Genomic DNA, 22412 nt, shown 5'->3' on the forward strand with positions numbered 1-22412 from the left:
AGATTTGAATTGAAAAGCAATGATTATTTATTGAAAATCGTCTCATAAGTACACATTGAAAAAAATACATTTGCTTCATCTTAAGCGGTATTTTCAACCAAAATAGAAACAAAGACGGAAACAGATATGATAAAAAGTAACTTACTTTTAAAACATTTATTTTAAAGTCAGTACTCATAAAACATCACAATATTACATGTTTTTTTTAGATTTTAACCGTAATACATACTTAACAAAAATAGTAGATAAACAATTCAAGAGAATATAAGTAGAGCAATTATTCATTAAGCTTAAAATGTACAAATTTTGAACCACTTTTATCTTGAGGAACAAGGATCAGTCTCATAAAGACCTATCTTATGGTGACAGGGCCATATTTATTTTATCTGTTGTTGTTTCCAATGATCTAGAGGGTCTGGAGGGAGTTCACAAAATTAAAAGTCATATTTCCCGATTTTTTTTTTCATATTTCTTTTTGGCCCCTTTCTTTTTCATTGATGGCAATTTGAGAGTTTGTTTGAACTTTTTGTAAAACTCATCGTCATATTTTAATATAAAAATCATAAGATTTTGTAGGATATTTCACCAATTGTCCGACAATAATCAACAAAAACAATAACGTAAAGTCAACTCTGAGATGGTTCAACATGACAAAATGTGAAACAATATGCCAGTTCTGGGATACGGTAGTGAATTGAATCTGTCATGTGACTTCCATTACCATTTGACCAAAATGTAGGCATCGTCACTTCCAACACATGTTGAGCCAACTGGTGAAAAAGTTTGATCTTATACTGCACAAAAAATTTGGGAAATTAAAATGTAATAAGTTCACCACCCTCCGTTCAGTCGTACGGGAATTAAGATTACGTACTTATGGAACATAAATTATTTCTAGACTACCCTGCAGAATGACGATTCTGAAAGTGCTTGAAACTTTAATAGTGCAGGGATACAGGCGCGCCTTCTATCTGGTAAATGACGTCATAAAGGTGTGCGAAATTTTCGATCTTTTCCAGTGAAAGACATGATTCGAGAAATAGCAAATGAGAAAATAACTGCCAGGTTTATAACTAAACAATAAAAGAAAACACAAATATATAAAAAAATAAGGAGGTGTGGTATGATTGCCAATGAGATAACTATCCACCAAAATTCAAATGATGTGGATGTAAGCAATTACCAGATTACAAGCCACTGTATGGCATTCAATAATGAGAAATACCCATACTGTATAGTCTGCTATAAAAGGTCCCAACATGATAAATATGAAACAATTCAATTGAGAAAAATAACGGCATAATTTATAACAAAACAATTTACAAAAAACAAATATGACAGACATGAACAAACAACAACCACTGTACTACAGGCTTCTGACTAGGAACAGGCACATTAAAAATATATGTGGCAGGGTTAAACATGTTTGCTGGCACCAAACCCGCCTTACCTGGGACAGTGGTGTAACAGTACAACATAAGAACAAACTATAAAAATCAGCTGAAAAGGGCTCAACTCATCAGATTGATACAAAGCAGAAAAACATCAAACAAAAACATATATGACAGACATGAACCTAAGAAAAGCACTGAATTACAAGCTCCTGACTTGGGGTAGACACATAAAGAATGTGAAAGGGTTAAACATATGGGACTTGGTGTATTAGATAGCACAACATAAGAACAAACTGAACAAATCAGATGGAAATGGCTTGAATCATCAGATTGGCATGAAGCACAAAAAACTACATAAAGACAAAAACACAAAGTTCCCACCAAAGAGTACTCACAGTTACTGAAAGCTAGTTCAAAGCCAATAACTATGAATCATGTTCTTCCAGACTAAGCATCAATCAGTACACATCCAACATTTAGTTTAAAGATGTCTAGATCTGTTTTATCAAATTAATGAAATACTAAGCAGGAGCAATGTTGAAAAAGAAGAAAAATATACATGAAACATGACAGGAGGTGTTGGTGAGAACCCAAAAAATTAGTTTAACATTGCCACATTCCCATGTGCCTGTCCTATGTCATCATTATTTGTACATTGTATGTCTTAACAAAATGTTTCTGCTTTTTTCTGTTAGATTTAATCACAACATAAAGATTTGGCCTGCTTGAGAGCTTTGCATATTGTTTAGACATCTGTCTATCGTTGAAGGCTGTATGTTGCCCTCTAGCATGTCTAGATGTCTTTTGGTTATTTTTGTCATTGGGTTGCTATACCCCCACATCTCCTTTCTTTATAAATGTTAATTTACATTTTATGTACTGCAACGGGAAGAAATTCCTTGGGAATATGGCAATTTTTTACTGTTCCATTTGATAAACAGATCTGGAATAACTGATGAAAATGATTTTATTATCACTAAAATCTTTAGTTTACTGTAGTTTGATCAGAGTTATCTTTCTTTGCATGATCATGAACATAATTTTTATTCAATATGAGATTCAAAACAGATAAAAAAATGATGTAATTACAAGTTTTGCAGTTTTTCATAAAGAAAGCATATTTTGTCTAATCTGATATCTTAAGTTGACAATTACAACTACTTTTTATTTAGGTATTGTAGGAGGAAATTCTCATTTAATCAAGAACTGAAATCATACATTTCATAAACTAGATAGCTTTCAAAATTTATATTTTTGTAAAGATAACAAAAACCAGAACATTAGCAATTCCTTTGACTAATGACAAGAAAACTTTTGTTTCAAATCTTTCTGTAAACCCAACAACAGTATGAGTCTAGTATGACAGTACATGCATGTACAATTTATTTGAATATCCATTTACTGGGTAACCTTCTATAAGTTAAGACCACAAACTTAGTTTAAAAACCTAGTAAGCAGTGTAAATGAATTAAAGAAGATGGACAGTCCTTGTCTAGAAGAAGACCATAAAATGCATGAATGTCTAGAACAAGTTACAAATGTGAACATTATATGTCAAACTATCAAGACGCTTCTAAATTGTTAACAAATCTTACAAAGATTTTATAGTACAAAGATATAACACAAACATGCTTACTTTGTCAAGGTTGCAGAAGGTTGTATTTTATCATTTGGCATGAAGATGATCTGTCATAGTCTGTAAATAATGCATACTATAAGTTTCTTATGTAAATGTATTTTTCAGAACTTAGTTACAGTGTGTATAGAAGTCTAAGAACAAGGTTTGATATAAGTTCTGCCTACAATGCTGCTGTTACCAAAGTCTTAGATAGAAAATTTTCTTTGGTTTTACCTCAAGAAACAACACCTTTTAGGACAATACCAAGTCATATACAGAAACCAACATATGCTGAAACCGGACATGCAGCTCCAAAGAAAATTGGAGCAGATATTGAAGTCAAGAATGAAAATCAGATAATGGGAATGAGAAAGGCTGGAAGAATGGCAAGACAAATATTAAACCAGACAGCAGTATGTTTAAAGGTGAGGACAGTTGGAATAATTTGTTTAAAATCTATCTGAGATAGCTGATTAATTTTTGGACAAATGAAATATATCATTCACTTCAAACTTGTTTAAAAAAATGGTTTTATGAATTGAAGTGATTGTGAAAAGATTCACTATCTTTTTATCACCTGAATCAGTTGGTTTACATATCTATAAACTCCTTAAAAATAACCTTACTATAATGGATGAACTCTAACATACTTGACAGAAATTAGATCCAAGGTTTTAGTTCATTTTTATACGACCGCAAAAAAATTTTGTGGTCGTATATTGGTATGACGTTGGCGTCGTCGTCGTTGTCGTCGTCGTTGTCGTCCAAAGACACATTGGTTTTCGCACTCTTACTTTAGTTTAAGTGAATGGATCTTTATGAAATTTTACCATAAGGTTCAATACCACAAAAGGAAGGTTGGGATTGATTTTGGGGGTTATGGTACCAACAGTTAAGGAATAAGGGGCCAAAAAGGGGCCAAAAATAAGCATTTTTGTAACTTCCAGACATAACTTGTGTGTTAGTGTATGGATCTCTCTGACATTGTACTACAAGGTTCCATATCACAAAGGGAAAGCTGGAATTGAGTTTGGGGGTAATTGCCCAAAACGTTTAGGAATAAGGGGCCAAAAAGGGGCCAAAATAAGCATTTTTTCTAGTTTCCAGACAATAACTTGTGTTCAAGTGTATGGATCTCTCTGAAATTGTACTGCAAGGTACCACACCACAAAGGGAAGGCTGGGATTGATTTGGGGGGTAATTGCCTCAAAATTTTAGGAATTAGGGGCCAAAAAGGGGAAAAAATCAAGCATTTTTCTAGTTTCAGGACAATAACTTATGTGTAAGTGTATCGATCTTTATGAAATTGTACTACAAGGTTCCATATCACAAAGGGAAAGCTGGGTTTGAGTTTGGGGGTAATTGCCCTAAACATTTAGGAATTTAGGGCCAAAAAGGGGCCAAAAAAACAAGCATTTTTCTAGTTTCCAGACAATAACTTGTGTTCAAGTATATGGATCTCTCTGAAATTGTACTGCAAGGTACCATAACACAAAAGGAAGGCTGGGATTGAGTTTGGGGGTGATGAATCATAAGGGGGTTCAAAAAGTTGGGGGGGGGGGATTTTTTTTTCCTTTTTTTTTCTTTAAAATTTTCCATTTTAAATTGGTTATTTCTGATTTATATATAAAAGCAAATAATAATGAAATGGTTTGAATATGTAAATTAAAAAAATTTAATTTCTTAGACCACATTCATTCTGTGTCAGAAACCTATGCTGTGTCAAATATTTAATCACAATCCAAATTCAGTGCTGTATCAAGCTTGAATGTTGTGTCCATACTTGCCCCAACTGTTCAGGGTTCGACCTCTGCGGTCGTATCAAGCTGCGCCCAGCAGAGCATTTTATTTTAGATGTAAACTTATACACAATCACCTTTCTATTTCTGAAAGTATGATAACGATTGATATTTGTTTTAATGATAAATGCAGATTGGGGTAACAACAGATGAAATAGATTCAATAGTACACCAGCTGTGTATAGAAAATGATGTCTATCCATCACCATTAAATTACAAGCATTTTCCAAAATCTGTGTGTACTTCTATCAACAATGTTGCTTGTCATGGAATACCTGACCTACGACCTCTCAGGGATGGAGATATTATCAATGTTGATATAACAGTAAGTTTGATAAATATATGTCCACATAATAAATAAAATATTAAAAACAAATGTTTATATGACTAAGAATATTAGATAAAGATTAAATGATAAAATTGAGAATGGAAACAGGGAATGTGTCAAAGAGACAACAACCCGACCAAAGAGCGGAATACATCCAAAGACCAGCAATGGGTCTTCAACAGAGCGAGAAAATTCCACACCAAAAGGTGGGTTTAAGCTGGCCCTTAAACAATAATGTATACTAGTTCAGCGATAATGGACGCCACACTAAACTCTGAAACATATAAATGAACCAAAATCTAAAAAAACATACAAGACTAACAAAGGACAGAGGTTCCTGAATTCTGACAGGCGCAAAAATGTGGCGGGTTAAATATGTTTTGTGAGATCTCAACCCTCCCCTTATACCTCTAGCAAATTTTTAATAAACAAACACACATCAAAAATGTAAATACATATAATTTATTTACAGTATTTCATAAAATTAAGTGGAAACATTACAAAGCATTACTGAATGATTTAACACTATTTCAAAGCACATAAAGGAAGCTACATACCATCTGAGAACATGAATAACAGAAAAATTAAAGACCCAAATCCATGAAGAGCACAGTCAATCACTATTACTCACCATTATTTTGTAGAAAAGTGAAGAAGAATATTTTATGACTTTGTTTATTCAACATTCAATGGATTATTGATAGCTGGCTCTTATTACAAGTATTTGAATGTGTACCAAGTGAACAAAATGCAAGTTTTTGTCTTTGTTAGGTACACATACTTTACAATATCAATATAAAAGAAACCGTGCTGTAATTGCTGTTGCTCATTTCAAAGTCAGTGATGCCTTCAATTCAATGCAAATATCAAATATCACTTACATATTGGACAAAACAAATATATGATAAAAATTGAATTAAGATTATCTTGTAAAGCTTACCCAATTGAAAAGAAAATTTGTTAAATGCCTTATCTTTATGATTATAAAGGTTTCTTTTGTAAGCTTTGCATGACTTTCAGGGTTTCTTTTTTTTATTTCAGGTATTTTGTGATGGTTTCCATGGTGATATGTCAGAAACCTATTTGATTGGTAATGTAGATGAGAAAGGGAGAAAACTGGTTCATGCTACAGAACTGGCAAGAGATGCAGCAATATCTGTATGCAAACCTGGGGTGGAATACTGTCAAATTGGTAAAACAATTAGGTTAGTGTAAAACAAAATTGGCTTTTTGTCGTCTTTTTTTGCCATTGTTTATTTCGGTCTCTCTTTGACTTATGAGTTTTAATTCTCCCTTTGATATTTTCCCTTTTTTATACTTTTTTTTCTCTTTTTAATCTTTTATCTTGTGTGCTGGTGATGTTACCACAGGTTTGTGTAAATAGCCTCATCACTATCCCGATTTTTACAATGCCTCTATCACAACAGCACGTGGTAACTAGGACCCAGTGTCCTAGACATAATTGTAGAGGATCCTAGCAAGGGCCGTTGAGATGAAGTGTTTCAGCCCATTGGCATGTAGACATACCCTAGCACTCACACTAGTAAATGAATTTTTGTCTAAAACGGTCATTTTGACCTTAACATCATCTGAAAAGTCTGAACAATAAATTATTAAGTCATGTTCAGTCTTTCAGTCATTTTTCAGACTCATCCACTGTGGTAAATTCAGTATTGTTCAGACAATTTGCTTGCAGTAAATTCAGTACTGTTCAGTAGCTTTTCAGACAATTCAGTTTGATATTGAAAAAAAACAGGAAAATAACAACTACTGAACAGTCTGAACTTAGACTAAAATGACTGAAAATTACTTAATAGTTTATTGTTTAATCTTTTAAACATTGTTCAGATCAAAATGACTGTAACAGATCATAGTTTGTGTACAACCTTGCCTCAGGTATTGATTAATACCAAACTAGAAAAAGGTTGTCAGATTGGGAGGTAATTCATCTGAGAGAAGAAAACTCTGATATAAAATCCAGGTAGACGAAGAAACAGAAACGTGAAACTGGATGTTCACGCCCTATGCCACACATGGCACTGACAGGAGTTGTAAGTTGTAAACTTTTATCTTTCTGAAAGCTGTAATTACACATAGTGATTGTTTTAAATTGTTGAATTAAAGAACCATCTACTGAAAAAGATGCAACATGGTTACATCGCAAAAAGAAATGATTGTATAGAAAAACAATGTCACAACTTTAAAAACAGTGAACAGTGTAGTGTATTATATGAATTGAACAAGTTATATACTTATTAATATAACTTTTTCCATTTATTAATTTTTAGCTCTGTAGCAGAAACTCATGGATTTACAGTAGTTCCAGCATTTATTGGACATGGGATAGGAGAAGATTTTCATTGTCCACCAGATATATTTCACTTTGGTATGTTGCTTTAGTTTCAATCATTTAGTTCAGTGGCTTCTGTTTTTATCTCAGTTTGTTATCTTATTCTTTTGTCATTTTGTCTCACCTTTATTTGATCATTCAAAATACAACACTTATCCTCACAGTAGTATGGTAGTCTCCTTACCTCAAGGAAATAAGCTAGTTGGTTTTATATACAGCCAGGTCAAACCAATGTACCATGTGTTGTTCATTGTTGTTTATCTATGTTCTCTATGTCTGTTTACTGTAAATTTTAAATTATTGCTTGCATTTATTATTGCCATTTTTGAAGAATTGGCAAAACTGCGAGATTAATTATTGCAATTTTAGGAAAAATTGCATACAGATATCTGTATCAGAAATCAGAATGCGAGTTCTTATTATTGCGATACTCACCCAGTCCCATGATTGGCATTAATAAAAACCTCACAATAATTTCTGAATTTACATGATTTGGCGGACTGGGGATGTTGGTTGTTGAGTGATTTATTGTATTCTGTGGTATTTCTGGTTATTTCTGTTATCCCTTTAATTTATTATTTAAAACTTAATATGTCTCTTGTCAGCTTTGAGTCGGCATAGTTTGTAAGGAAAGACTGATACCTTGTGAGTTAGCATGCACAAAATCTGATTCAACCTGTTGGTCTTGTACAAAAATAGGTATAATCCTATCATGTTAAAATGCTAATCAGCTATCATCCTGAATATGCAGGCAGTGTTTGCCACTTAATCATGTTAAGCAACAAGCAGTCGTTGACCTGACTTTTGGTGTTAAGTTTAGTTTTAAATGAGCTGTCTTTGGGACTGGGTATATGTGTCTTGTGACACATCTAGTTCAAAATTTATTTAACATCTGACATTTTGCTGACATATTACATTTAGGAGAGTTTGAAGTGGATACGATGCTCTCAAAACCATTACAAGTGAGATAACATTATTTTTATGGCCCTGAAACAAAGTTGTCTGGCCATATAGTTTTACCCTTATCCTCCATTCCATCCATTCTGTCATTCTGCAACGAACAGTTATACAGACTTTTTCCAAATTGCCTTCACATATTGAGCTAATTTTTAGTATGTGAGTCTACTATGATGAGATACAGGTCGTGTTTACGTTTAGTTCCGCTTTGCTGTTTTTTGCCGAAATTACGACTTTGCACTTTGAAAATTTTATGAAAATAGCAGTTATATGGACTTTTTTCTAAACACCTTCAAATATTGAGCTGATTTTTAGTATGTGAGTCAACTATGATGAGTTACAGATTGAGTTGACGTTTGGTTTAGCTCCATTGATTTTTGCTGAAATTACCTGCTTTGGACATTAAACATTTTGTGAACAGTTGTACAGACTTTCAATCTTAAATTTTCACTTCTAAAAATGGCTCTGAGGGACACATCTAGTTTCTCATAATTTCTTGTGATAACAGTTTTCTGTTATATGATTTCAAGTTTGGTGTGAATCATACATAAAACATTGGCAATTTTGTAATATTAAATTTCCTGTAATAAGAGTACATGTATCACAAAATGTCAAGTCAAAATGTTGCCAGTGTAGCCACCTCACTGAGACAAAGAAAACCTTATTGTGATGAATATTGTTTATTTTAACACATGAATCACCAGAAGTAATGACAGAAGGAGTAACATTTACAATAGGTATGTATTTCTTATTTTAAAAGATATTATAGGGCATTTTTTGTATGCTGCAAACTCATACTTTATGGTAAACATGTTAGCGGGCTTGTGTTTCTTATCATGATTTCCTTGATAGAGGATTGCTGCTCACAAGGAAGCTATTAAACCAAGAGTTCCAAATGGTGAAGCTGAAGTCATCCCTTTGTAATTTTAAGGACGCCATCACAAGTTGGTTGACCATTATGGAATAACCGTTTCACAGATGATATCGGATATGTTCCTTATGTCGTAACTACAATACCCTCCCTTTTCATGAATGTGACTTACCGAATTAGACTATTTACCGGATTTGTAATAACATAAGCAACACGACGGGTGCCACATGTGGAGCAGGATCTGCTTACCCTTCCGGAGCATCTGAGATCACCCCCAGTTTTTGGTGGGGTTCGTGTTGCTTAGTCTTTGGTTTTCTATGTTGTGTCATCTGTACTATTATTTGTCTGTTTGTCTTTTTATTTTTGGCCATGGCGTTGTCAGTTTGTTTTCGATCTATGAGTTTGACTGTCCCTCTGGTATCTTTCGTCCCTCTTTTAGCAGCATGCTACATTTATTTTTTTTTAAATCTTTTTCAGAACCTTGATCAAAGGGAAATTTTTCGTTTGTGATAACATAGTTTTTGTATTTCAGAACTATTTTCATAGAGTGGGGGCTGGGTGTTTGAAGTAGGTCCGAGTATATAAACATAGAAGCATCCTTTAAGCTTAAATCAACTGACTGTTCACATTTTCAAAGGTGACTGAATGAAGGGGACTTGGGAAGGTCTGTTGAGAAATTTGGGATAAAACAAGTATTAAATACCAGTCTTATTATTTACTTCCTCAATTTTTGTAGGACTGTAAATGTGACTTCTGAGTGGCAGATCCAGGTTTTCCAAAAGGGGAGATAGGAGATCACAGGAATTTATTGGATTTTTTGTTTTCTTACAGAAAACACAAATTTTTCTTTAGAATATCATGTACTAAGTGTGGGACTTGCTTGATCTAAAACTTACGCTGTCATAAAACTATATAAACAGCACAGTGTTCAAACCAAATAATTTCATTTATTATTTTTAAAATGACATCAGATATTGAATCAACATTGCTCATGTTGCTTGAAAAAATATATCTTTGTTGAAAGTCTGAGAAGACAAAACGTAGTTAAAGGAATATTTGGGGATTTATTGGAATATTTAGCAATGTGAATTTTTTTTTCAAACAAAACAAAACGAAAAACACACAAATTGAAAGAATGGACCAGATTTATTCAGTAATATTATTGTATGTTTTCTTTCGAATTTCATGTAGTAAAATGCAATCTGACATGAGAGTCTCAGGATGATACAAAGCCAATATTGAAATACCAGAATCATTATCATCATATGTTAATACGTAACAGGTCGTCCTAAACATGCATGAAATATTTGCCACTGGATGTAAAGCAATCAAAAATCAATCAATAATACATAACAGGTGTGTGTTTATTTTGTTATTGTATCCTTTTCAGAGCCTATTTTATCAGAAGGTAATGATGAAGTAGAGATATTATCTGATGGTTGGACAGCTGTGATGTGTGATGGGAGTAGGACAGCTCAGTTTGAACATACAGTATTAGTAACAAAAGATGGAGTTGAAATACTTACTAAATAGAAAACTTGTAATTTTATAATGCATGGCTTTCAATAGATATGAATAAAAGATATTTCAATATGCTTATTTTAAATTTTTGCAAAGAAAATTACCTTTAATAGCTTGCTACAGACCTTCTAAAATTCAAACTGACCACACGCACGATACATGCACGGTGAATGCACGATGAATGCATGATACACGATACACGCACAATGAGCGATGAGCGTTACACGGAGAATTAACGAAAAATGAATGATGAATGATGCATGCACGCAAACGCACGATGCACAATGAATGATGAACACACGATACACGCACGATGAATGATGAATGATACACGCACGGTGAATGATTCATTGACGAATGAACGATAAGCTCTTAATACACGGTTCTCAAAGCCATTTTTTTTGGAATTGCATTTAAAATTGATGTATGATAATGAAAATATATAGGGGTATACACATTTTAGATATCTCGCTTTCTGTGTTGATTGGTCGACAGTTTTACTAAACATTCCATGTTTTAAATAAATTGATTGTAGTATAGTATTTCCAATATCAATGAGTGTTGTCAAATTATAAAACTCATCGATTTTTATAATTCTACTTAATATAAATAAGATAAAAAAATATTTATAAATTGCTACATTTTAAAGAGTGGCGATTCCAGCCATTTTTAAAAAGAGGGTTCTCAACCCTAGATAAAAGGGATGGATTTAACCATATGTCCCCATTCAAATGCATTGATCGTAAAAAAAAACGTCTAAACACTGCTAAGGACTTATAATATGCCACTAAAGACTAGAAAGGAGGTGTTACTAGTACTCTGTTTTCATATTATGGTAGAGATAGATAGATTTTTAATACATAAATTCCAATTTTTATAGAAAAAGAACTACCAATAAATGAGTAGTTGAACAATATTTGGAACCTGCCGGTTTTTCCTTGATATTGCCGACAATCAGTGATCTCGGGGTTTTACCTGGAACACTTTTGGAAAATGCAATTTTTAATTCCAATTTTAAACCAAACGGTAAGAGATATCCCAAGGTTTTTTTAAAATGCATGTCTAATTTGATAGGGAGATTTGAAAAAACGATCTCAATGGTAGTTGAAATTATTCAGTGCAATCATTTTGTGTCCGTCGTTGTCTTTCATACATATCAATTGGTGTATCCACTGTTTGCTGTTCGTTATCTGTTGTTTATTGCAGTCAGGCCTCGCGATCGGTCTCCAAATTTAAGCTTCCACTTAGGTTAATTAATTATCATTTATAGGGGGAGGGGCTATTTTTCTTGGGACGAACATTATTTTCCTTCCTTAAAAACAACTTAACAATTTTCTATATTTTTTCATTTAATCATAAACCGATGAATATTTAATGATTTTTAAAAAATTAAAAAAATATTTTTATGGTAAATGTATCTAAATGTCTGGGTTATTTTCTTATCCAAATAATTAATTTTTCATTTTTTTAAGGTAAAAGTGTTATCAGTTATGTAATTTGACACGTGTCTTATGGTTCAGTAATTTTTCAGAAAAATCAAAGAAAACCGGCACATGCATTGTTCAATTATCATTTATAATTTTTTTATTGATTAAATTTGAATTTATGCATTAAATATCAATCTCTATCTTGATAAGAAATTTGTTTACATGGTATAGCACCCCTTTTAGTCCTTAGTATCATCATAGATATAATAGGCTATTATATCTATGGTATCATATTATAAGTCATTAGTGCACTTAGGAGTTTTTAGCCGTGTTTAGACGCACCCTTTTCTGCTCTTTGGTCGGATTGTTGTCTTTTTGACACATTCTCCATTTCAATCCTCCATTTTATTCAATTAGTTGTGATTCTCTTTATCTCTCTGTTTGATGTTTTTGCAAACAAAAACAATTCGCAGAAATAATCTAAATAAGCAGACATTAAACTCTTATTTCTAAAACTTATAGCATTAAAACCTTATTGCATGAAATTGAATTAGTATGTTAATATAAGTCTTATCACATTTTCGGATGACCTTAATAATAGTTACCTATATAATGATTTTTGACAGAAATTTACATACTTAATAATTGAAGAATTCGTTCTTTTTATCGATACATTTAAAATTGCTTCTGTAAAATGTTATTTTTCGCGACCGTTATTTCTTCTTAAATCAATTTCTTTTAACAAAAATTAATTATTAACAAAGATTTGTTACACAAATGTAGAGCCCAATTTTGTAACGAAGATATTCCTAATCTCTTTATCGAAATCCGCATATCTTTATCTTTTGAAACAAAAAAGTTGAGGATGTCTGTTCAAAGGACAGAAGTGTCCAAGAAACCAAAATGTTAAGTAAATGTCCAATAATTCAAACCCATTTGTCTTTTAAATTTAGCACATGAAGATATGATTTTTATTAGATATACAAATTGATTTTGTAAAAATTAGCTTGTATGTGAACTTTTGTTAAAAAAATCACTGTGGGTCTAAAACTGTATCTCATGCCCATAATTTTCCTGAAGCTAAATGTCATTGTCAGATTATGAGGGTCTGAATGGGGATTCATTATTTCTGTATTCTGTCATTTTAGGCATTTTTTCTATTCTTTATACCTTTTGCCGATCATTCTTTATTCCATATATTCTAGGACCTCATCATTTTCTTTTCTATATATTTGTCTGGTTATTTTCTGTATTCTTTATTTTTTTTGTCAATAATTTTCTGTTCTATTAACTCCCATCAGAGACATATAATACAATGTCTTATATTATATGTCTCTGTTCCCATCCACACCCTCATGTATTTATAATGGAAGACGTTAAACATTTTAGTATACATACCACCAGTTGTCACTTTCACCTGACATACAAATAACATATTTTTATTTCTCACCTGGACACAGGACTAATCTTATATACATATTACGTAATAATAACGGATATAGTAAATTCAGTAGAATAAAACCTGTATCAACGGACTGGCTTGTTGAATGAATTTTGATCTGACAACTGTATCATATTTTTAGTTATTTTAAAATTGAATATGGAAATGGGGAATATGTCAAAGAGACAACAACCCGAAAAGAGCAGATGACAGGCAAAGGCCACCAGTTATATTTGATAATGTTTTAGTTTCGAATAAGGCAAAAACCATTGTATTTTCAGAAAATCTCTAAACGGATAATGAGAGTTTAGCGACCTTGACTGGCTATACAACCCAAGCACGGCCGGTCTCTAAAAGTTGCCAAATTTGAGAGCCTATATCAAGAGATAGGCTTTACCTATCTTAAGGTGTTTCAAAAAATATCCATTTAAGAACCAAATTGTGGCTTCTTTATATTTATACCAAAATTGAGTTCAAGGCAGTATTTTGTGGAAGAGAACAATTACCCAAAGTGCAACATGCGAGAAGATGTTTCATGTCCATTATTTCTTTTTATTGAAGTGACTAATCTTTTGAGGTTAAGTCACGGAAGTATATTTTAAATGAAAAGGTGCAGCTGAATGCATCCCTAAAAACAAATTTAAAAAAATCTATGCATATAAAATGACGGGTATTCTTCAATCAGACAGCAATCATACATAAACACAAGTTAGTTACCATCTAGAATAAGAGGTTTAAGCATACCCCGCGCTGGTATCAACTTTCTGAGTTGTGAGTAAAATTCAATATGTATACACGTAGGACTGTGAACGGGAAATATACGAAAGATTTGTTTTTACGTATGGAGTGTCATTCCCTAAATACATACGGGTCCACAAACTATTCTTATGATTATAAAACGGTAAATGAGGATCTCATTAGAGGAACAAATTAAGTCAAGATACATGTTGAAGCAAGAATAATTTCCACATGCAATAACACTAGTAAATGCTTTATATACTGATATGGAAACAAATATACTGCTCATAATAATTGCACATCTGAAGACTTTAATCTAGATATCCCGCGTTATATAAACCATCGCACACCATCGAACAGCTCATCGCACTTCGGCGAAGACCAGCGCACTTCACCCGTGACCATCAAACTTCATGATCTCCATTGTACCTCCGAGTCATACATATATATATATATATATATATATATAATATACACTTCTTTTTACTTGATTTTAACTGGGAACAGTATATAATAATTGCAAACACGTTTATTCCGATTTTCTGATAGTATTAGTTATCTTGGTGTAATCAGGGGTGTACAGAATTTTACACCGTTGTTGAAAATTCATACACCCTGATTACACCAAGATAACAAATTTATTTCTTATGAACAATTCCTTTACTCATTTTTAAACCAGGATGTAAAATTGAAAATTGGTAAAACAAAATTCCCAGTGTAACATTTTTTCAACGTCGATGTTGCTGCGCATTGTCAAATACTTTTTTCTTTATTTTTGGGAAAATTCAGAAATTTTTTGTGTTCTTTTGAATTTTCGGGGGAAAAAAATTTATAAATATTTTTTTTTTTTTTCAATTTTTGTCCTTAAATTTTTTTTTTTATTATTTTTTTTTTTTTTTTTTTTGACATATTTTTTTTCCTTCTTTATATTGGCAAAATTTTATTTTTAAAATTTTTGGCCAAATTTTATTTATCCCAGGGTGAACAAGGGTGGGGTGTTATTTACACCGGGGTAATTAACCAATCAGATTGCAGTATTTTTGCTGCATAAGAAATAATGTTTTTTATTATTTCAATTCCTAGCTAAAATATGTTGATACTTATATCACGAACAGATATCTATGACAAACATTTCTTAAATTGTCAGTATATGAATTTAGATTTTTTTTAAGAAACGTAGGTTTCAGCTACAGCAGACTAAATTGGCCTTTGATGGATTGAAGGCTTATGTAAAAATAAGAAAATGTGGTATAATTGCTAGTGAGTCAACTATTCAAGAAAGTTCAAACCAAGAGGAATGTTAGCAGTTATATCTACAATGTATACGACCTTCAATAATGAAAAAAATACGAAAACTAAAAAGGGTTATTAAAGCTTAAGGCCCCGCCCCGACATGAAAAAATATGAAACAACCGAATTCAATTGAGCAAACTAACGGCCTACTTCATTTCAAGGCTATCCTGCCACAAAAAAAAAAGCCCAAATACATGTATATAACAGAATTGATGTTACGAAAACCACTGAACTACGTGCTTTTGACTTTGTACAGACACATAAATACACAAAATGTTGTGAATGTGTATATGTCCTTTATTGGTCATATAGCTGTACACTCCTATCTATTTTATACATTCTTTGGCTTTCAAATATTAAGCATTGAGCGTTCCTAGTGAAAGTAAATCCAGAAAAGTGTTACGGATGCATGAAATTAATAAAGTGTTGTTTTGTGAGGGGATCAAAACGTAGGGATCGATGTTAATGTCTGTTTTATATTTAACTGGTCCGCCGTTCTATCTATAGCTTCGCACCGATAAGTGAACACAACAGGGGGCCGGTTTAGTTTTATATGTGCAGTAATATCGGCCTTCTAACTTGAGTGAAAATCTGCTAGTTGTTTCATGTATTTGATATGCAAATTATCACAAAACTAAAAGGATAAGATGGATGAATTAATAGTTGATCTTTTAACGTCCAGTGGCATATATTATAGATTGATTATTAGGGGGAATACAATAATTATGATATGATTATGAACATTGGCAATCATACCACAACTTATTTTTTATAAGAACGTACATGTGTATATTTTCGTCTTTTACTGTAAAACACAGTGCCCCCGGGAGTCAACGCCGAAATCAAACTTGTGTAAATTTCTGAAACATACATTTCATTATTTAACCCAATGTAAAGAAAAACAAATAATACCGTTTTGAGCTTTAAAACCAAGGCAACCCTTTATACTAGTCAAAAGTTGCTGGATCTTGATAGATGCATACGAAACTTCAATTAATTGTTTGTAGTTTTCAATCTTTTATATCCGATAAAAATGAACAAAAAATCTATCGGATAAAAACTACCAATTTTTCTATGAGACAAAATTTATCCTTATTGGAGTCGAATTTGTCATATGGATTCATAAAGGACAAAAAATGTCCTCAGTAACGGAACAAAAAATACCCCATGGTAAAAAAAAATCCGTCATTCTTTAATAATCCTACATGTAGAAGGTTAACAAAGTACTATTGTGAATAATTTTTTCGGATATTAATCTTTTAGACATACATTAAAAACAGTGTCCTTGATATGCAACCATGAACACAATGAAAAGTGAATCCGTGAAAGTGTTACCTGTGTATTCCATTCAAATAAAGACTTGTTATGATAATACCTTTTATTTAACTATTTTATCAAAAAAATTAAATAAAAAAGAATGTATATTAAACTCGTAAACACTATTTCAAGTTTAAAAAGTTCCTCAATTTAAAATCCTTCTTAAGGAATACGTGATATATTTGACTGATCTTATACTTGTTTAATTAAAAAAATGCCTTCAAATACATATAATGTTTATTTTTATTCAATTTTCCACAAAACATTTTTAGCTTAGTTTAAACGAAAATAAAGAACAGAGAATAAAAACACTGTTGAAGAGAAAATACATATTCGTGTTAAATTCACCTCAGTTTAATTTGTTAATTCAAGTTTGACATCTAACATCTTAATCCGCAATCCACATTTACCCGACAATCTTGTATATTGTATTTTCTCAATGGAATAAACTAACGTGCATGTGACCATCAGAAACTAAGACAAAAATGATATTTGTAATGGCATTTATCAAAACTTAAATGTTTGAATATATCTTAGTAGAATATGAATTTGCCAAATAAGCGAAGAATTATAATCTAGCCTAGTTCAACATTGGAGAAATGACTCATGTTGAACGCTAATTCAATACTGATTCAATATTTTATTATATAGTCTCACCACATACAAACATAAGATGAGAATCACAGAAATAAACATAAAACATTAAAACATTTGCATTGTATGTGCCAATCTTAAAAAGAATAATGAGAGACTTTTAAGACACAATATATTTACTCATTTACATTTAAAATTTACAGTGTCCACCTGTACTATATGAAAATAAAACTTTTTTTTTCTTTGAGAACTGGGAAATAAAATGCCGTTTCTTTTCAATAAAATATTGTTGATGTTTTTGTCAACTATAGCAGCAACATTGCCGATATTAAATACTAAATATAAATTTTTAGCTATCTGATAATTATAGGTTAAAATGTTCATTAAAATGTTTAGCTTAATGTATCATAATTTGTCTTAAATCTACATATAATTGGTATTTTAAAATGACACGAAGGTCATCTTCAATAGTAGAACTAACACATGTCATCTCGTGGACTTTTTTTCTTTCATACTTTCCAGTTTCTATTTTTAGTGGAGCTACCCCACATCTAAATTTTGCAAAAGCACTTTTGTTTTTAATTGACAGCATATTTTAAACAAATAACAGTTGGCCAACAGTATATTTTTAAGCCCATTTCGCTCAGTTGAATAGAAATTCCAATTTTAACTGTTCTGTTGTAGAAATGTCATCATGTCATTGTTTGTACGTAGAACATGTATCATTATATTAAAATCTGTCAGTCCCAGCCAAGATCCACTGAATAACCACGAAATATTTACAGATGATAAATAAATTTTACTCAAAAAGTCATGAATCTGTAAGAACGTTCTGTACGATGAAGTTAATTAAGTGTTCACAAGAAAGTAAGTATGAATGTAAATTTTATTTTAAGTCGGAACATATAACCGACTATCATATAAAAACCGCAATGAATGAACGTTACACGATAAGAGATGAACGTTTGACAAATGCACGTTATCTGATGTACACAGTTATACACGATTGACGAACGCACGGTACAAGGTTAAGAATGAATGATTGATGAACGCACGATACACGGTTAAGAATGAATGATTGATGAGCGCACGATACACGATTAAGAATAAACGATGCACGCACGTTACACGGAAAATACACGGAACGATGAATGATGAGCGCACGATTGGTACACGCACGATACACGCACGCAACACGCACGATACACGAAGAACGCACGGAATAATGGTCAGTTTGAATTTTAGAAGGTCTGTATGTGGTATGGGTTTTACTCCTTGTTGAAGGCTGTACAGTGACCTATAGATGCTCATTTGGTCTCTGGTGGATAGTTGTCTCATTGGCAATCATACAACATCACTTATATTTTAAGTTTAAATAAATTATGGTTGCAGTTATGTGAAAAGTATCAAATTTTTGGCAAACATTGTTATGCTCATATTGCATAAGATCTGTGTAAGCTTCATATTTATAATTTTTGTAAACTCTTACTGATTGCCATTGATAAATGTTCCAGTAGTCGTTATCATGCCTCTTCCAAAGTCTAATCACCAAATATGACTTGTCGTTAGATTTTATATGTCATGAGCAACACAACAGATGTTACTAATGGAAAAGTTTCTTCGTTGCCTTTGTCCTTCCTTCTTTGACCTATGAGTTCTTATTGATATCTTTTTTGTTTTGTGCTAAATTCATATTCAACTACAAACCAATTTGAAATAATTTTATATGTTCCCAACCACCCACTATCATGACCATGACAGACAAAGGATGAAATGCAATAAGAGAATCTAAATAGATAACAAATATATTAAATAGAAACCTGTCACAGAATTAAAGTTAGAAATCAAAACACCTATATGATCCATCCTATGATGTTATTTGGGTGGTAAATATGGTGGTTATAATGACTTGTTTGATGTCACTGAATGCTATGCAAAATCAAAGTAGTAGAGCATTAAGACTCTAATTTGGCCAAAAATATGATATGTACAAATATAGATGGCAACAACCAAAATCACAAACCTGTTAACGTATCATAATGATGTATGGTATTTATTATAATGGTAAATCTTTCATATTCAAAGAGTTACCATGGCAGCAAGGAGTAATGATAAGTGCTCATTTTTAACATCTCCTTAATTTTTGCCTCTCCTAAATAAAGTTGATGAGTCAAGTCCAGGGGCAGCTGCTATAGCAGCTTCATTAATTTGTTAAAGTTTGTGATTAGGTCAGTTTCAAGGGAACCACTTATGATAAATCAATGATATTTAGTATGCACTTGTATAAGCATTGGCATATCTCAGTTCCAGGGAGATTATTTGGCCCTGCACCTTCAGTCATGGTTCATTGACTTTGAATGTTTTGCATAGCTTACATTTAGAAATATTGCAAATTTTAATTTCAACCTTTGCAATTTACTATTAAAATTATGTACAATTACAGGGAATTTGAAATACGGAAGATATAAACCAGAAATAGTTTAATTTTGGTCACTTGAATAAACATACATGCATAAACCCATGTAGGTATAATATATACATAAAAATATTCATATAATACAATACAAAAGATACAATACTTATTAGCACAAACACATTTACATTAAATGGTTATGGCATACAGTATAGTACAATTTAAATAATAAACTGACAATGATTAAATTAGAGTGACAGTGGTATTCACACGAAAAAGAAGACTACAAATATGTGTGTATTGACAGATAAACAATTATTAATGTCCATGAACAAAAAAGGATACATATCAAAAAATAAAAGTAATACAGATTTTCTCAATAAAAGAAAATCATTAATATATTTTGTGGTGATTTTTATAATGATTGGCAAACTGCTATTCAAAAGTGTGGTCATATGCCTCAGTGTTATAGCTGATTGCAATTTAATAAAGTTGAAATTAAGATTAGTGTTAATTTTTTGTATATAGGTATCCCTATGATATACAGCATTGACAGACTGAGAAGAAATGGTATTCCTCCTCAATTTCTTGCCTATTACAGGATAGGCAAATGCGTTGTTTTCTTTCAATATTGGTACACATGTATTATATTTCAGAAGCTAGAAGACCTGTATACTTCACACCTTGTATGCAGATACCTTATGTTACAAATTTCCGTCTGTCATATGCCCATTGTCCTTGACCTCATTTTCATGGTCAGTGATCAAGGTTAAAGTTATGTGGTCAAGTCCAGATATTATAAGCAGTAAGTCAACTATATTTGGTGTATGGAATGGATTGTAAGGTGTACATGTCCGACTGGAAGGTTTCATCTGACCTTAAACTCATTTTCATGGTTCATTAAACAATTTTTAGTTTTGGTGGTAGATACCATAAGCAAAAGGGCCACTATAATTGGTGTATGGACTGAATGTAAGATGTACATGTCCGACTGGCAAGTTTCGTCCGACCTTGACCTCATTTTCATGGTTCATTGGTCAATGTTAAGATTTTGTGGTTTGATCTGTTTCTCAGGTACTATAAGCGATAGGACCGCTATATTTAGTGTATGGAATGATTGTAAGGTGTACATGTCTGTCTGGCATGGTTCATCTGACCGTTACTTCATTTTCATGGATCATTGATTATTTTTACGTCTAACTAGAACAATTTTGAAATCAAATAATAAATGTACAACCTAACAGTGTGAGTAGATTTCACTCTATTTACAGGGTCACCACATTAAAGTAAATGCTTTCATTTTCAAAAATAAATTACCTTGTTAACCATTTAGTAATATATGTTAACTAAAATAAAAAATAAGGTAAAAAGAAAGAGAACTTGTATTTACACTGTACACATTGGTCTGACAAGAAATTAAAAACCTTATATTATTTTAAAATGGATAAAACTCTTTGAGAAGACATAAGTTAGACTATTTTCAATTTAAAAATTTCTAATTTTTATAATAAATGTCTTAATAGTTTATCATTGTCCGGAACGATTGATAGGGTTTTCTATATCGCGTGGGGAATCTCAAGTTTCGTGTGATTTTAAATCTAAAATTTTAAAACTTTAAGTTTAATCTTCAAAATCTCAGTTTTGTATGATTTTAAATCTATAATTGAAACTTAAAAAATTCTAAAGTTTAAAAATTGGTAGTTACCTATTATCTAAAATGTAAAAAGCATGTGGCTCATAGAGTTAAATTTTTATCTCTACACAATACCACGTTGTTGAACAATACGAATATGGTTTGTTAATAATAAGTTAGTTAAGAATTTTTATTTATTTTCCAGAGCTTTTTATTAAAGAATCTTTTTATTTCTTGATTATAAGGACAATTTCAGCATACGTCGATCTCGTAATCTGTCCTGTCCAACAAGATTTTTTGAAGAATATGAATTCGGTTTTAAAACTTGCAAATGCTAAACATTTACAGTCTTTGAAAAAAAAAGCATAACGGTTATACTTTGGCAAGAAATAAAAGTCATAACATTGAAAAATGCTATTTTCTAAAATGATACACAACGTCACAAGCCTTTACTCATAGGTATTTGGGGACAGGACAATTTTTTTTAGCCCTCCCCGTTTTTCCAAAATCCGTTATTTTTTTTGTTTTCTGTTAATTTCAATTATTTTTACTGATATATCAGTGACCGCTGTTGATAGCATAAACTTGGAATTGATAGAAAATAGCAAATACAAGTTATTTCAAGTTATTTATGTTCATATAATACAGAAAAACTCGAAACTAATTGAAATTAATAGAAAACTAAAAAAATAACGGCTTTTGTGAAACAGGGGGAGGG

The 22412-nt window shown here is 31.8% G+C and overlaps 1 protein-coding gene across 1 annotated transcript in view; it reads left to right on the top strand.

Moving 5' to 3' along the window:
- The first annotated feature begins 97 nt into the window (after positions 1-97).
- The window catches only part of LOC127734402 (methionine aminopeptidase 1D, mitochondrial-like), a 42585-nt gene continuing 20270 nt past the window's right edge, over positions 98-22412 (top strand). Inside the window, exons 1-7 of the mRNA XM_052244258.1 lie at positions 98-136; positions 3139-3437; positions 4945-5136; positions 6181-6344; positions 7428-7525; positions 9136-9183; positions 10708-10725. Of these exons, the coding sequence (XP_052100218.1) occupies positions 127-136; positions 3139-3437; positions 4945-5136; positions 6181-6344; positions 7428-7525; positions 9136-9183; positions 10708-10725 (829 nt within the window). The 5' untranslated portion in view covers positions 98-126. The remainder of the gene's footprint in view (positions 137-3138; positions 3438-4944; positions 5137-6180; positions 6345-7427; positions 7526-9135; positions 9184-10707; positions 10726-22412) is intronic.

The sequence above is a fragment of the Mytilus californianus genome, unplaced genomic scaffold (assembly GCF_021869535.1).
Source record: "Mytilus californianus isolate M0D057914Y unplaced genomic scaffold, xbMytCali1.0.p SCAF_3, whole genome shotgun sequence".
Taxonomy (NCBI): Eukaryota; Metazoa; Mollusca; class Bivalvia; order Mytilida; family Mytilidae; genus Mytilus; species Mytilus californianus.